The sequence below is a fragment of the Denticeps clupeoides genome, chromosome 5, assembly GCF_900700375.1.
Source record: "Denticeps clupeoides chromosome 5, fDenClu1.1, whole genome shotgun sequence".
NCBI lineage: Eukaryota > Metazoa > Chordata > Actinopteri > Clupeiformes > Denticipitidae > Denticeps > Denticeps clupeoides.
The window spans coordinates 17,373,823-17,388,876 of NC_041711.1; the positions used below are offsets into that span (position 1 = coordinate 17,373,823).

Consider the following 15,054-nt stretch of genomic DNA (forward strand, 5'->3'; position numbering starts at 1 on the left):
TATTTAACTGTTACATTAAACCAACAAATGTAACTGCATTTTGTTCACTTCCTGTGTGCATTTGAAATCTATCCTAGCCAAGATCAATCCTTACATGAAAATGGAGATGGACCATGTTTTGCACAACGCAACACTATTTTTCAAATGGCAGAGAGGTGCTCGAATTTGAGAACAACACTCTTGTGCTGCTGTCTATGGTGTCTGGATAAATTTTTTCCAGGCATGCAAAGTGAAAATCAGGTGCAACCTGATGAATTGTTTTAATATGACACTGCCTGAGCTATCAGTGAAAATGCAATTATTTCACTGAATTATTTACTATCTGCCGGGTGTTTTATAAAATAAAGACCAAGGGTCTCAAACTTTGAGTACAACTCATACTAAAAATGTACATACACAAAGAAAATGTCAGATTTATGAAAAACTCGCTGCTTTGACCATTTGGAGAGCATAAAAGTCCATAAAATAGGCGGCGGGAAATATGGATACACTTAGGGAGGGGGAGGGTGGGGGAGTGGTTGGGTTTACAAAAATGTTTTTGATTTACCTCTATAAATAACCTTTATAAATATCTCCCTGTTATTCCAGTCATGATAAGTAGGCGAGACTATGTTAAAAAGGTTTGCTTGTGTCTGTCACAGCTGAACAATCCGAGATTCTATGTTCTGGAATCTGCACATACACAGGGAGAACCAACCTAACGACAAATTTCCAACAGGGAGGGGTGAATCTGTCACTTCATGATGCATTTCTTTGTAATGTAATTCTGTTTAACCCAGTCAATATAGTACAAGTACCTAGTAGAATTTATTTTAGTCAAACCAATTTTATCTTATTATTATATTATTGTAGACTCAAGAGCACTCTACATCCATTCCAGACACGGAAAATGCTCTGATTTATTTCGACCACACATTCTGTTTCTTTTCTACTTCATTGTAAAGAAAGTGAGTCCAAAGATCGCTTCGTCATTTTCTCACCCATCAAAAGTATCCTGGAATCGAATTAATTCCACGATTTAGCAAAATATTGCGGCAGTGGCATTGTCTATGTGACCAGATGGAAGATAAAAGAAAAAAAAACTAAACTACAATACAATAACGTGATTAAACATGAGGAAATAATATCCTTGTCAACCAAAACAAGACATTTTATTATCATTTTTTATCTTGTAAACCATATTTTGTCTTAATTTTATTAATCAACAATATTACATGATATATTTTGTTATAGTTATCATCACATGACCAGCATTTGTTCATTGACAAATATTTTCATCATAAATTTTGTTGACAAAAACAACACAATTTCACACATTTCCCTGTCATTGTTTAATATAGGCATAATAGCAAAATGTAATCTTAAGAAGTAAACGTGATTCATTTATTGCAAAATGTGTGATTAATTTGTGATTTTTTAATCAATTGGCAGTCCTAATGGGTAACATCTACTAATTGCAATTCAGGTGGGCCATCATGAGTTCTACACTGTGATGAGACCAGCCTGTCAGCTCCTTACTTGCAGGAATGAAAGAATGAGGAAAGACATTATCACTAATCAAGACAATTCATGGAGCAATGCTGAAAAATCTTTAATTTTATAAGCTTTAATTTTTCTGGTATACTGACAGTCTCACATTCAAAGATGCCACACACCAAAATACCGCTGCCCTTCACTTTAATAACAAAATGATATGCTACATTACTCCCAGAAAACCCTCTCTCCCAGGTGTCACTTCTCCCTGGGAACAGATACATTTTCAACTCATTTATTTTTATGTGCAGAGTGCAGGGAAAGTCACCCCCAGTAAACTGTCTTTTATAAACATGTGGCTTACATCCATGTCTGGTACCCGGGGCGAGAAAGTGTTGTTTTCCAATCTGAAGGAAATGATACGCTACAATTTGACAGAAATTATGTACATAATTTCCTGTCACTTAAGCAACTTTAACAATTCCCCGTTTAGAGGATTTTTTTTTCTTGCGTAGAAGACATGTTACCTGCCCGATGGTGGAAGCCTAGTGGGTAACACACCTGTGTATGAACCTGAAGACCCAGGTTCATACCCCACTTACTACCATTGTGTCCCTGAGCAAGATACTTAACCCTGAGTACTAATAATTGAAAAATCACTAAAAGGGCATCTGATAAACGACATAAATGTAAAAAATAAATAACTATGCAACTAAAATGTATTAAACCAAAAAAGGAACTTTTTCCCCTAAACAGATATGAATTCAAACAATGAATATAAGCTTCTCCTGGATGAAGAAATTAAATATTATATTATTATTATATTATTATTTAAGACATCATGCTGAACAGTCTGTTGGGGAATTGAATTCAATGTTGCATCATAAAACAATGACATTCTGATAACACAAATCAGACCTTAAGACCCATTTTCTGTGACACCTGTCTTTCTGCAGCTGAATTTATGAGCTGTGCTGAAATGTGGATGCAGATGAGAGGTGATGTACTCACATTTGTCCAATGTTTCATCTGAGGAATCTGAACAGTCGGCTTCTCCATCGCACAACCAGTGCTCAGAGACACAGGTTAGCTGGTCATGACACAGAAACTCCCCCACATCACACAAAGGGGCTTCTGGGGAATCAGAAATAGGATGCAGGGAGAAAATGGAACCAATGAGTTATGGGTAATGAGCAGAATGGCACTGAGCACCTCTGATAATGCAAAGGATTAAACATGAAAGTTGCAGTGATCAGAGTTTGAAATGCGACCGAAGCTGGGTGTAATTATGCTGTTATATGACAGGAATGTTAATGTATTTTTTTTTCATTTGGATGCAAGGGCCCATTACAACTGGCAGTGAGAAAAAATGCCCTTGAGAAGATACTACGAAAATTCCTTTAGTCAACAACTGATGAATAAAAAAAATGCCTTCAGCACTTCCAGGATGTTCTGCCTCATTTATAGGAGAGTATGGGTGTTCCGGTATTACCTGTCTTTTATCATAGAGTTAATAAGTGTAGGCCTACATGGCACCAACACGTTGTTCTTATAACTTAAAGCCTACTTACACTGTGAAGATTTTTAATTAAAAAATGTTGGCACAGAACAACTAGCACATCTGAGAATGCATAAGCCTTTTAATTGAATTAAAACACAGGCAAACATTTCTAAAACAGACCATTTAAAGGTTACACTTTTTTTTTGTTGCCTTTATATCAGTCTTAGTAGTCCAGATACTTGGCCCAGAGACTTAGAAAGTCAGACGTGGTGCAGAATTACAGCCACTTTTATCCTGTCCAACAATGAGATTTCCCAGGACGTGCCATTTCAGTTTGTGTAGCTTTAAATGGCAATGAGGACGAGAGAGGCGGGACGAGGAGAAGAGCCGCCTACAGAAGTGCGTTAGCATTCGCGGAAATCACTGGCATAAATGATTGCCACAAGCAGGAAGTCATGTTGACATTTTTCCAGAGTCTCATGTGACTTTACTTTACTTTATTTAGCAGATGCTTTTATCCAAAGCGACTTACAAGAGGAAGACACCAGCTATTCTCGTTTGATTTCTATAGATTTTGAGTTTACAAAACTAAGAGCCCTGATAAGGTCTAACTTGTCAGAAAAAGAACATGCTCAGAAATTGTTAATGCAAAAAAAAATTATTTAGTTATTTATGTTTTGTGCAGTATGTATGCATTTGCGTGTGTAAATGTTAGATTAGTCTGAAATACTTTTTCAACTGCTTCTTAAAGGTGGTAGTAGTCTCGGCTAGTCGAATGGAGGAGGGCAAGTTGTTCCACCAGCCAGGGACAACAAAGGAGAACAGAGTTGATTGGGATCGGAGACCCCGCGAAGAGTGAATTTTCAGTCTCATTTCATTTGCTGATCTGAGAGGGCGTGCAGGAGTGTAGCTAGCTAGTAGTGTGTTGATATAAGAGGGTGCACTTGAAGATGAGGCGGGTTGCCACATTTTGGACCATCTGGAGTGGTTTTATGGTGACTGCAGAGGCTCCAGCCAGGAGAGAGTTTAGAGATGACCTTTGCCTGGACCAGGAGCTGACATCAAATCACATCACATCACAGCAAATCACATCAAATCACCAAGCAACTGCAATGCTTTGCATGTTTTCAAGCCATGGCAGTGGGTGGAGTTACTTTTTTAGGGGAGGCCAGACAAAGCATGAGAAATGGGAGGTAACCTTTCCCCTTATGACGATATAAGATCCGAATGTCTGAGCTGGCGCTCTCTGAACGGCGAAGCAGAATGGCCAAAGCACACTTTGTACATATCACCATTTATAGCCACTGCAGGACCATAGTCAGGCTATGGAAACTCATATTAATATAAAAAAAATCAAAATAGGGGACCTTTAAATGATATTTATTAACTGACATCAGACATTTTTATGGTTAATAGAAACATTTTATTTTGCTAATTTCCATCATTGTCCATAGCCACATTTCATTAAAAAAGTCAGTCCCTTGTTATTTAGCAGACACGTTCACTTGGAAAAAATACAATTTGCTACACTGCTGGCTGACGATGAGAAAGAATGTGCCATATATTCAACTTCAGTTTCTCCTTTGCTGCTAAATTTGTTCAGAATGTACAGTTGTGAAGGTACAGTTGCAGTCGCTATTCATAGTGCACCTATGAAAAACAGAGTATTGATTAATTCTCCCTTGGTGGCCCATGGCAAGGTTTCTTAACAAACAAGTGACAAACTAAAATCACATGTCTCCGATGAGGCACAGTTCTAGTCATTGCTTTTAGAATAGAAGAATAGCTATCTTAAGCTGTTCTATCAATGCAATTTATTTTATTTTATATGAACTGCACTCTAAACTCAAATTTTGTTTTTAAATATCTTGTTTTGCGTTCACTACTTAATCTGTTACGTTTTGCAAAAAAATAACCTCATTACAAAATCAAATTCACCATTTGAAATATCTGACTGAAAGTATACAACAGAAGGATCGTGTTAAGAAGAGATCACTTATAATGTTATGTTTCTGTTTGGGGGCGGAGTCTTTCTGACCTTTGAGATTATCCTGCATGAAAAAAAGATGTGATAACGGGAGCTCTGTTGCTACAAGTTGAGCGGTCAGTATTTGTGGAAGAATATTATCACATGTTATTCTGGTCTGGTCACCTAAACGTCTGAGTAACATTTGTGTTACTGACGTGATGCACTGAGCACGTAACATAAAAGGCTGAACATAAAAACAGATAAGGGTTGGTACATTCACATTATGTGCATTATTTTTCTTTGTATATGTTAAGATAAAATGCTATTGAATTGTATTAGTGTCTTAGTTGTACACTATACTATACACTATATAATATTTAATTTAAAAATTACAGCTCAGTACAATTAAATTAGAAGTAAACATATAAATAAATATATTAACAAAGAATTCTGAGTAGGGCTCAATAATGTTACATGTATTTCTTGACATTTTGTGTTACGTGCATTTGGCTAGAAATAATTATTTCATAGAACTATGACTCCATTTAATTAAACTAATGATTGTGAAATAATAGTACTAATATAAGCTTGAATATGTATTAAGGTTCTTTATTAAAAGAACCTTAACATATTGGGAAGTGGTAGCTTAGCAGTTAAGGAATATTAGATATTTATAATATTGCAAATCTGCTGGTGGGAACTATTTAGATTGTAATTGCAAGCAAGACACTGATATCAGTCCCAATAAACCAAGGTGAAAATTTAAAGAATGGTGAGTGTATTTTGTGAAAGAAGAAGGATTTATACATACTTGCTACAGAATGGATCTAGTTTCATTAACTGCATTTTCCACTGAATGGATCCGATTACATCAGAAGATGGCAACAGGTAAGAGATACATGGATCCTGATGAAGAGGAAGCTGACATTTTACCATAACAACGGGGGGTTTCTCTGTGGAACCTGATTGAGTTTCACTCATAATTAGATTTCATTGCCACCCCCATGTATCCTATGGGCTAGACTCACATAAGCCGAGAGCATTTATAATTCTCTCTACAACCTGATCTCATAAAATAAAAAAATGGTATTAAAATGGTGTCTTCAAGTCCACTCTAGGAAATCTGGGACAGTGTGTCCTGTAATCTCCATGTTGCTTTTATTCTTTTATTTTAGCGATGCTCTTTTTGAAAAATATTGAAAAATGTGGACTTTTTGTGTGATACCTAAGTACAGTACACAATTATCTTGTGGTTATACATTATTTCTGTCTGAGAATTTCCGAATGTGCATATATCGTAAAGAAATAGATTTATTAGTGCTTTCAAACTGACTAAACCAATTGCTATTGTACAGCAAGCCTGAAAATAGGTAGAAAAATGGCCTCAGTAACCTCGGGCTACCCTGATGTCCCACAACATTCATCAAGTCTGGACATTCCGTATGGAAAAAACAAAGCCCTAAAGAGGGTCAATGAAGGGTCCCTGTGGTCAGTGCTCTGCAGGTGAAACCCACTAATCACTGAAACTGAAGCTCCTGTGAAAACAAGTAAACAGACACTGACGAAACATGCAAATAAAACAGAAAACACAACTCAAACACAACTTACATGATTAAAAAAAGCCTCAATCATTCACTATGCATAACTGCTTATTCCTAATCAGGCTCGCAGCGGCCAGAGCATATCCTGGGACATTGGGTGCAGGACAAGGACTCACCTGGGGTGGGTTGCCAGCACACTGCACACACACACACACACACACACACACACAAAAAAAAACACACTCACACATATGGGAAATTTAGAGTCATCAATTCATCTAGTGTGCTGGCCTTTGTGTGGTGGCAGGAAAATAGAGAACCCAGAGGAAACCCATGCCAACACAGACAAACCATGCACACACACACACGTACACACAGACACACAAACATACTCACACATATGGGAAATTTAGAGTCATCAATTCATCTAGTGTGCAGGCCTTTGGGTGGTGGCAAGGAAACTGGAGAACCCAGAGGAAACCCATACCGACACAGACAAACCACACACACATACAAAGCATTCTGATTCACAATGTGGGATGTGTGTATTATCAATGAATTAATGTAATAATAAACGACATAGACAAAAGTTTAAACTTAAGTGTCACTGAAACTAAAACATTCCTGCTGACCTCAACAGTTCTCACTGCCAGCCAGATTTAAATATCAAGAGTCAAAATCTGCTATTCGGCCAATTCTGGGGTTTAATCACTACCTATGACAAGACCTTTCATTAGATGTGCTATTTCAAGCCGGCTTCATTTTTACACAAAAAAAAAAAAATCGTTTATCAACCAATTATCAAAAAAAGCACCACGGCTTCTCTTCAGCACTTACCAGAACTAGGCAATCCACCTCCTGCCAGCCCGGCTCAGAGCTCCACAGCATAATTCCCCTCACTAAGAATGCATGAATAATTTATAGGCTGGTCTTAAAATTCTGCGCAGATTTTGCCACTATTCTGTTTAATATGATATTCCCTAAGCAGAGCAAACACTCGTGAGAGAGCAACAGTTGGGGATTTTTATTTGCCTTTCTTCCTGAGCAACAGTGCGCTCTGGTCAGACTGGTGAAATCTATTACAAGGAGCTGCAGCTACATTAACCTACGGTTCCCTGATCCCAGTTTTAGGGGAAAATAATCTTTGTACTCATCAAAATCCATTTGCCACATGAAGGAACAGGCCTTTAGGTAGCTATCAGTTTTCACTGGGGGGGTCTCTATCTTCCTACACTTTATTACAGTCAACACCATATTGACTACAAATGAACATTTTCCTGATCCCTTTTAGGCTTTTAGTCAATTTTTATGTGCAACAAACCGAACAAACTGAACAGTATTTCTGGAACTATTGCATTGGCTGCATGCACCACAACTTTTTGGAATAAAATAAAATCTTGCAGATTGCAGCACCCTTGCTTCTTTACCTGCCTACTGAAAAAAACATGGTGACGTGGTGGTCAAAAATGCAGATACCTTTGCTAATGTGAATTCATTACTCATTTAGTGCCGCCACACCACAGAGGGGAGAGGTGTTAGTTTGTTTGTCAGGCAACAATGAAGACCAAATACAAAACCGCATTGATTGAGCACGAATCGAAATCCTCCCAATTGATTAAAGTTCCCTTTGGGTCTCGACTGACAATCTATAAATAAAATACCCTTGGCATGGTTATTGACCTTGATATGGATTGTACATTTTCAGGCAATACTAAAGCATTATTGGCATCGGCTAAACCAAAACTGTGACCCAGTTCTGCTCTTTGGGTCTGCCAATATCAGCTTTCTGTTCAGCAGAAGACTTCCTTCTCAATGTTGCCATGCAACGTGTTCAACCTGTTTGTGGCATCAGTTGCTTTATTTTTAAAAAATTAAATTAAAAGACAAGCATTTCCCAACTGCATGTGTAGTAATGAGCTGTCAAGAAAATGATAATAGTTTTTCAAATTTCATGCATCTACAATTCTTCTCATCATTATATTTGATCTCAAGATAATGATAACTGCAGTAGCATGAAAGGCTGGAATATGAATTGCCTGTCAGTCTTTATTTAAACATTTGAACACTTGTAATGAACACTGATGAATGGAATGAATCAGATATGAAATATGAAATTGACGAAACATTAGTCAATAAAGCAAAAGTGAGATATGCTGCATTTTAGGGACTGTAACACTAAACTGAAATCACTTCTCTGAAATCACCGTCACAAGTTTCGGAAGAGATGATCTTATTTGGCTCCTGACTGAAATATTGACAACGTGCTGTCAGTCAGGCAAGGTCTGCTGTTAAAATCTGCTCTTGTTAAAATGTGTTCTTCAGGAGCACGTGTACCTGTTTCATCACCCTCACTAGATATAAAGACATAACATGAGCCAACATGTTTATCCAAATCCGAGAAATTATAGGCATAAAATTAGGTACTATAACTCATTGCACTGTGGCTGCCATTTTAATGAACAGTACAAATGCAATGCAAATTTTCTGTCAAAAATGTTTGGTCAAAGTAGTGCTCAATATCTTTCTTGGAAGTATGAATGTTAATTTATGCCTTGACATTAGTGAGGTAAGTACACACATTCCCAGTTATAATAGTAATTGTACAAAAATACGCATAATCGTTTATTTTAGTGTTTTGGATTCGGTTTTAGGCCGAAGTGTTTCCTTTTTTGTTTCAGCCAAATATTTCATTTCAGTGCATTTCTACATGAAAGGTTTAAGATAACTTTAAAAGTAGATATTGCACATATCAATTGGAATGCAGAATAATCTTAATGAAAAGTCAAGGAATGCATTTGATTTGCGCAATTCTGCATCTGCCAACTACATAAGCTCAAAAAGCAATATTTCTCAATCTGCACAGATCCATCTGAGAAAAAGATTTTTTTATTGTGGAGACATGTCAGAAAGCTGAGCAGGTTTTACCACTGCAGCTCTTGGCACATAACAAAGCATACACCTTCCCTCAAAGTCATTCAGTGTTTTTGGCCATAGCAGTTGGGAACACATCATGCTGGGGTCCTCAATGACTTTCTAAAGACTGCACTCACAAGACACACCCAGATATAACTTACCATATGGGCAACTACTAATGAGCTGCATTGTTTGGGGTGTGGGGACAATATGGGCTTTAGCAATATTAGCCATGCCATAAATCTGAAAAAAAAAATTAAGAACATATTTGTGCCAAAAAAAAACAGCAAAAGCTGTTAAATTTATTCAATAATTCATAATTCATGATTTCCATTTGAAGGAAATTAAACGAGGCTTCTGCACTCACAAGATGTTTTAGTCTCCTCTGCTATTTAACGATGATCGTTATCGTGAATGCAAGCTTATCAGAAGTGCCGAGGTCAAGTGCAGAAATAAAAAAGGCTCTAACAGGCAGTTCTGTAACCAGACAGCTACATAATGGGGACATGGACATACATTTTCTATTTCTACTCATTTTAATGGCTGTAAGCTGAGATATGTTGTTTTAAATGCAGTGTTGATTAGCAAAGAAACTGTTAATTCAGAGCCTGTCAGAAGTGTTTTGCTATAGCACCTTCTTAAGCAAATTATACAACGTGAGTTGAGCCATTATAAAATAATTTTAAAATGATAATATTTAAATCAGTCCTTTAGACTACCATGGTCTATCAGTTCACTCTGACTGGTGCTTTGCTGGGAGGATCAATAGAGCCAATTGAATACACATACCATGTTTATTGAAATAGTTATATGTGTGCTTTGTGTCATCTTATTGTTTTGTTTCATGCTCTAAGTGGCCAGGATTGTGCTGGCTATGCTGACCTAAAGTTACTATTGTTGTCTCAGAGATAATTGGCTGTGACTGCAGTTTCTGATGCTTACTCTGATTGCATGACTCCTCCGCAGGCTCCTGCCTTTCCAACACATCTGCCAGCATCTACCAGGGTCTTTAAAAATACCATCCTTCCACTGGTGGACAGATAACATTCCTGGTACAAAAAGATCAGCAGTCACCTTTTAAAAGCACATTTGTAATTGGCGCATCCTACACTGTTACACAGCACAGCCTGCAGCCACCAAATATCACAAGATCTTAATCGTGAGGCTCAGTAGAGGCAGCAGAGGGCTGCACATCTCACAAATAAAAACTAAAACAATTCATATTCCATCAATAATGATGACATTCTTCCGTGGCTGATCAAAACCTGCAAGTGTCGGTAGAAGTCACCCTTGGGAGGTAAAATCTATGATTGGATTTGTGTATTGACCGGCTACATTAATGAACTACCTTCTGCTTATCTGCAGCATTGCAGCTCATACTGCCGGTGGACTTTCTGACCGAAACCAGCAATGTACAAAACCTGACACAACAGTATTATTCACAACTGAAAACAACACTCCTGCAAGCGATTATGTATGAACAAATTTACAGGTCTGTATTATTTTTGATGAACTTTTTTTAAGAATATTTTTCTGTACACAAGTTATGATTTGACTAGGGATTAAACCTTGACTAACAAATGAAAACCAGGCCTGCACTGATTACTGATCTTGATTTACATTTACATTGCCGGTTCAAATCCCGATCTGCCAAGGTGCCACTGAGGTGCCACTGAGCAAAGCACCGTCCCCACACAATGCACCCCGGGCGCCTGTCATGGCTGCCCACTGCTCACTCAGGGTGATGGGTTAAATGCAGAGGACAAATTTCACTGTGTGCACCGTGTGCTGTGCTGCTGAGTATCACATGTGACAATCACTTCACTTTCACTTACAGCATTTATCAGACGCCCTTATCCAGAGTGGTTACAGGGCAACTTAGGGTTAAGTGTCTTGCTCAGGGACACAATGGTAGTAAGCGGGACCTGGGTCTTCTGGTTCACAGGCGAGTGTGTTACCCACTAGGCTACTACCAGCTATTCTTAGTCGTCTGATCATCATCCACCACCACATTCAAGAAGCAGGTTCTTCAGGAACATGATGATAGAAGGATGACACATTAGTTATTTTACAAAAAAGCACTTTATAAAACATTATGATTAAAAGTGTGTAAAAAGTGTGATTATGACAAAGCTAACAAACTATGTTTAAAGATTTCATACTATTTGATATGCATGCAGTGGATCACATTCAGATGTAGATACATACAGAATGTCATTATTATGCTAATATTGGACTGGGGCAAACATGAAATAGAAATGATGAGTGTTTGTTAAGATAGATTTGGTGGAGAATATTCATAAGAATTCAGAGCTTATCCTTCCACACCACGGGTTTCTAAAAGTGCAGATGTCTCATCGCTTCACAGAGAGAAAGAACAAATTCAAAAGAAACTTGAACCCGAAAATTTGCTGTTACAGCAGGTGCTTTCAACTCAATAGAAACTTTCTCTTCCCATTCTTTTTATTACTTTTTTTCCTTTCAGAAAAGTAGTCAATCGATTAAATTCATTCACCAATTTTAGGAGGTTCACTTTCTGAATCCCACGTTAAAGAACCTGAATTTAAGCATTACCCATTTGTCGCCCATTTCCCTTTTTCAAAAATTTATATTTCCTTCCTGACTGCTTTGCCAGAAACACATTTCCTCTCTGGTGCTATTCATTTCCACGTCTCCAATTCCAGGCGTCTTCTCACTCCCCCTGCACACACTAATTACAGAGTCACACTATGGCAAAGACACGTATTTCAATTACTCTGCATCAGTCAACGAGCAACCGAAGCAGACGCGAGGCATGTGCATTTGTAATTACATCAGACGAATTTGGTTAGATGGGAACAGATTTACCTGGCGGAGACGAATACACGTGTGTAGTCAACACCAAAATCTGCATTCAAACCCAAATGCTGTTTCTACAAGTGTGATTATGTCAATGAATAGCTTGTGTTTTAAAAAGTGGATGAAAGAAAGTCGAGTGCACAAGTCTCTGTGTTAATCCAAGTCCTCAGCATTCTTTCAGAACCGCTCCCATTAGTTTCCTGTCAATTTAACCGCAGTCTCCGCCTTCCACATTGACAAAACCGAAATGTAAAGTAGGCAGCACCAGTGTCTGGGGAAATCAGTGTAGGGGCTGTTTTTTTTCTTGTTAGTTTGGTGTTTTTTGCAGACAGCGAGGAATAACTCCTACTAAAGAGCTTACATTGAGAGCTATTTAAATCATCACCAGACTCATCTGATTTGTACATCATTTCAGGGCACCCATTCAGTGCAGGGTGAAGGAATCATTGGTTGCTATTCAGAGAACAATCCACACCTTGACAATGCACCACAGAATGCATTAGAGTTCATGTGGAGAAAGAGCAGTTGCAATACAGATCATCTTCTATCTTTCCTGAGTTCCCCCGCTTTTCCCCCGCTTGAACCCCTCAACAGATAAACTACCCTTAAACTTCCAGTAATGGCCTGGCAGCTGGATTCACCTTTCTGGTACATTTAGTGCTAATTGAGGGCTGTTCACATCACAAGTTGTTGGTCTGATATGACCTCTGAATCTAACTACTTGTGTGTGGGGTTGTATTGGAAGCAATTTTGCTAATTCCATAAGGGTGGAGCTGTCAAGCTAGTTCAAGCAATGCAGTAAACATTTTTTTTTCCATATGTTTCAAAGAAGTTCTCATATATTAACTGAGAGAGATTAGCTGCCTGCCAGTTGGCTGATAAGGTCACATTAAGACTCAATACCATAATAATTAAAATATAAAATGTACAAATACATTTTTGCATTGTGCTATGGGTTAATGCACTTTGCTGATCAGTGTAAGGAGAATCTCCCCTAAATAAACCAATTGGCAACGAACATGGCTAGGATATGTGAAGCATGTCAGAAGAAGGCTTAATGGATTCATTGTTTTCATTTATATTTGCTGGAACTGAACAATCTGAGGTAAAAATATTGTATTGTGATGACAGCAAATAACATTACAGTCTCGCGTATGCCAGAATGTTAATATATATGCAGCTTTTATCGAGATACCTATTTCACAGGATACAGTATTTATAAATTCAACAAGACACAGTCATTCAGGTTCCAAAAAAGGCCCAGGCTTGAGTTTTTTTAATGCAGAATCTACAAAACGCTGGGCCTGGTGTGATGCCTGCAGCATCGTATTCAGTTTCCTCCAGGCACCACTGTGCCTACAGTGGCTCCCATTGTGCCTGCTTCCTATCACTTCTGGAGAGCTGTTAAAGATATCGCTCTGCGTGATGAAACCATTTCCTCATCTGGGGCAAAAAAATGTCTGATTGATAGAAAGAGACACCACATGATGGGACCTGGCACTCTGGCTCACAGACTTGGAATGCGGACAGACTGGCAGGGACCAGGTACACTGGCGCAGGTAATTCCACTGGAAATATGGGACGCTGAGATTGGACTAGTTGTCTTTGAGGTCGAGAACACTGGTTTAACTTGCCATGTGTGTGTGTGTGTGTGTGTGTATGGAGGGGAATTGATTCATCTGCTGTATCACTAACTTCCGCCCTTTGTGAATCCCAGTCGGAAGTCTTTGTGGACGGTTCCCCCTGGAATAATGGGTTTATGACAGATTGACAGGTGGAAAGAACAGGGGGTAGCAGGAATAAACAAACTCCATTTCCCACACATGAGAAGCTGGGGGGTTATTGGAAAGCAGCTGGAATGGGCTTTTTGGGTGTGGGGGAAGTCAAAAACCAGAGCAGAGCAACTGCTATACAAACACCCCTTTACAGGGCTGCCAGTCAGCCCTGTACCAATCAATTACTCTCTATGGCAAAGCCATTCCTCCACAAACATTCTGCCATTTATGACAGTGAGACTAAAGAAAATAGAACCCTTTAGTGAGAAGAGGGCACCATTTTGCCCTGCTTTATCCATTCACTCTGATGTTTCCCCTGTAGGCCTCCTCCAAGCAGATGGCTCTACAATATGAGGATGGAGCCATTAGCACATCGTTGGGAGCTGTGGATTCTTCGGGCTTGTGGGGCCGTGCTCACGCCAGATCTGTCAGATGGCCACCCCCTCCATGTTGATTCATAAAATGACAAGGCTACAAAGCTTGCAGGAGGTAGCATCACCTTTCCAGCAAACTGGCGACGCATCATTCATGTTTCCGTGTCCTCTCAATTCATGTATCTAGCCATATGATGTACAGCTTCAAGTTGAAGTAGCGCTGTGAAAATGTGTTGTAGTTCTTCTGAAGCAATGGCACAAATTTTTTCTCTTTTTTTATTTATATCATGACATATATCATTTATTATCTAAATTACACTCACTCATTCACTTTCCATAATTGCTTAGTCCTACTAAGGGCTGCCAGAGACCATCCCAGGACACTGGTCACAGAGAGGGGACCCACTCGGGGTAGGCTACCGTGGACACAAACACACAATTCACTCACACACTCACACCAAAAGAAAATTGAGAGATGCCACAGCATTGTGTGTATGGCTTTAGGTGAAACCATGTCCAGCCATCGCGACCAGATTTGGACGCAGCCGATGTCGCCCTGCTGAAATCCAAGGAGCACGTATGCGTATGCGTCCTTCTTCCTCACCATGACCAGCCATCGTGACAATGCTACACAATTTAGGTTTATTCACAGGCATTTAGTAATATAACA

At 38.8% G+C, this 15,054-nt stretch overlaps 1 protein-coding gene across 3 annotated transcripts in view; it reads right to left on the reverse strand.

The window, feature by feature from the left end:
• Positions 1-15,054, reverse strand: part of LOC114789682 (low-density lipoprotein receptor-related protein 1B-like) — a 186,110-nt gene that overhangs the window by 159,873 nt on the left and 11,183 nt on the right. For all 3 annotated transcript variants that reach the window (XM_028978929.1, XM_028978928.1, XM_028978927.1), the window contains exon 2: positions 2,485-2,607. In XM_028978929.1, the coding sequence (XP_028834762.1) occupies positions 2,485-2,607 (123 nt within the window). The remainder of the gene's footprint in view (positions 1-2,484; positions 2,608-15,054) is intronic.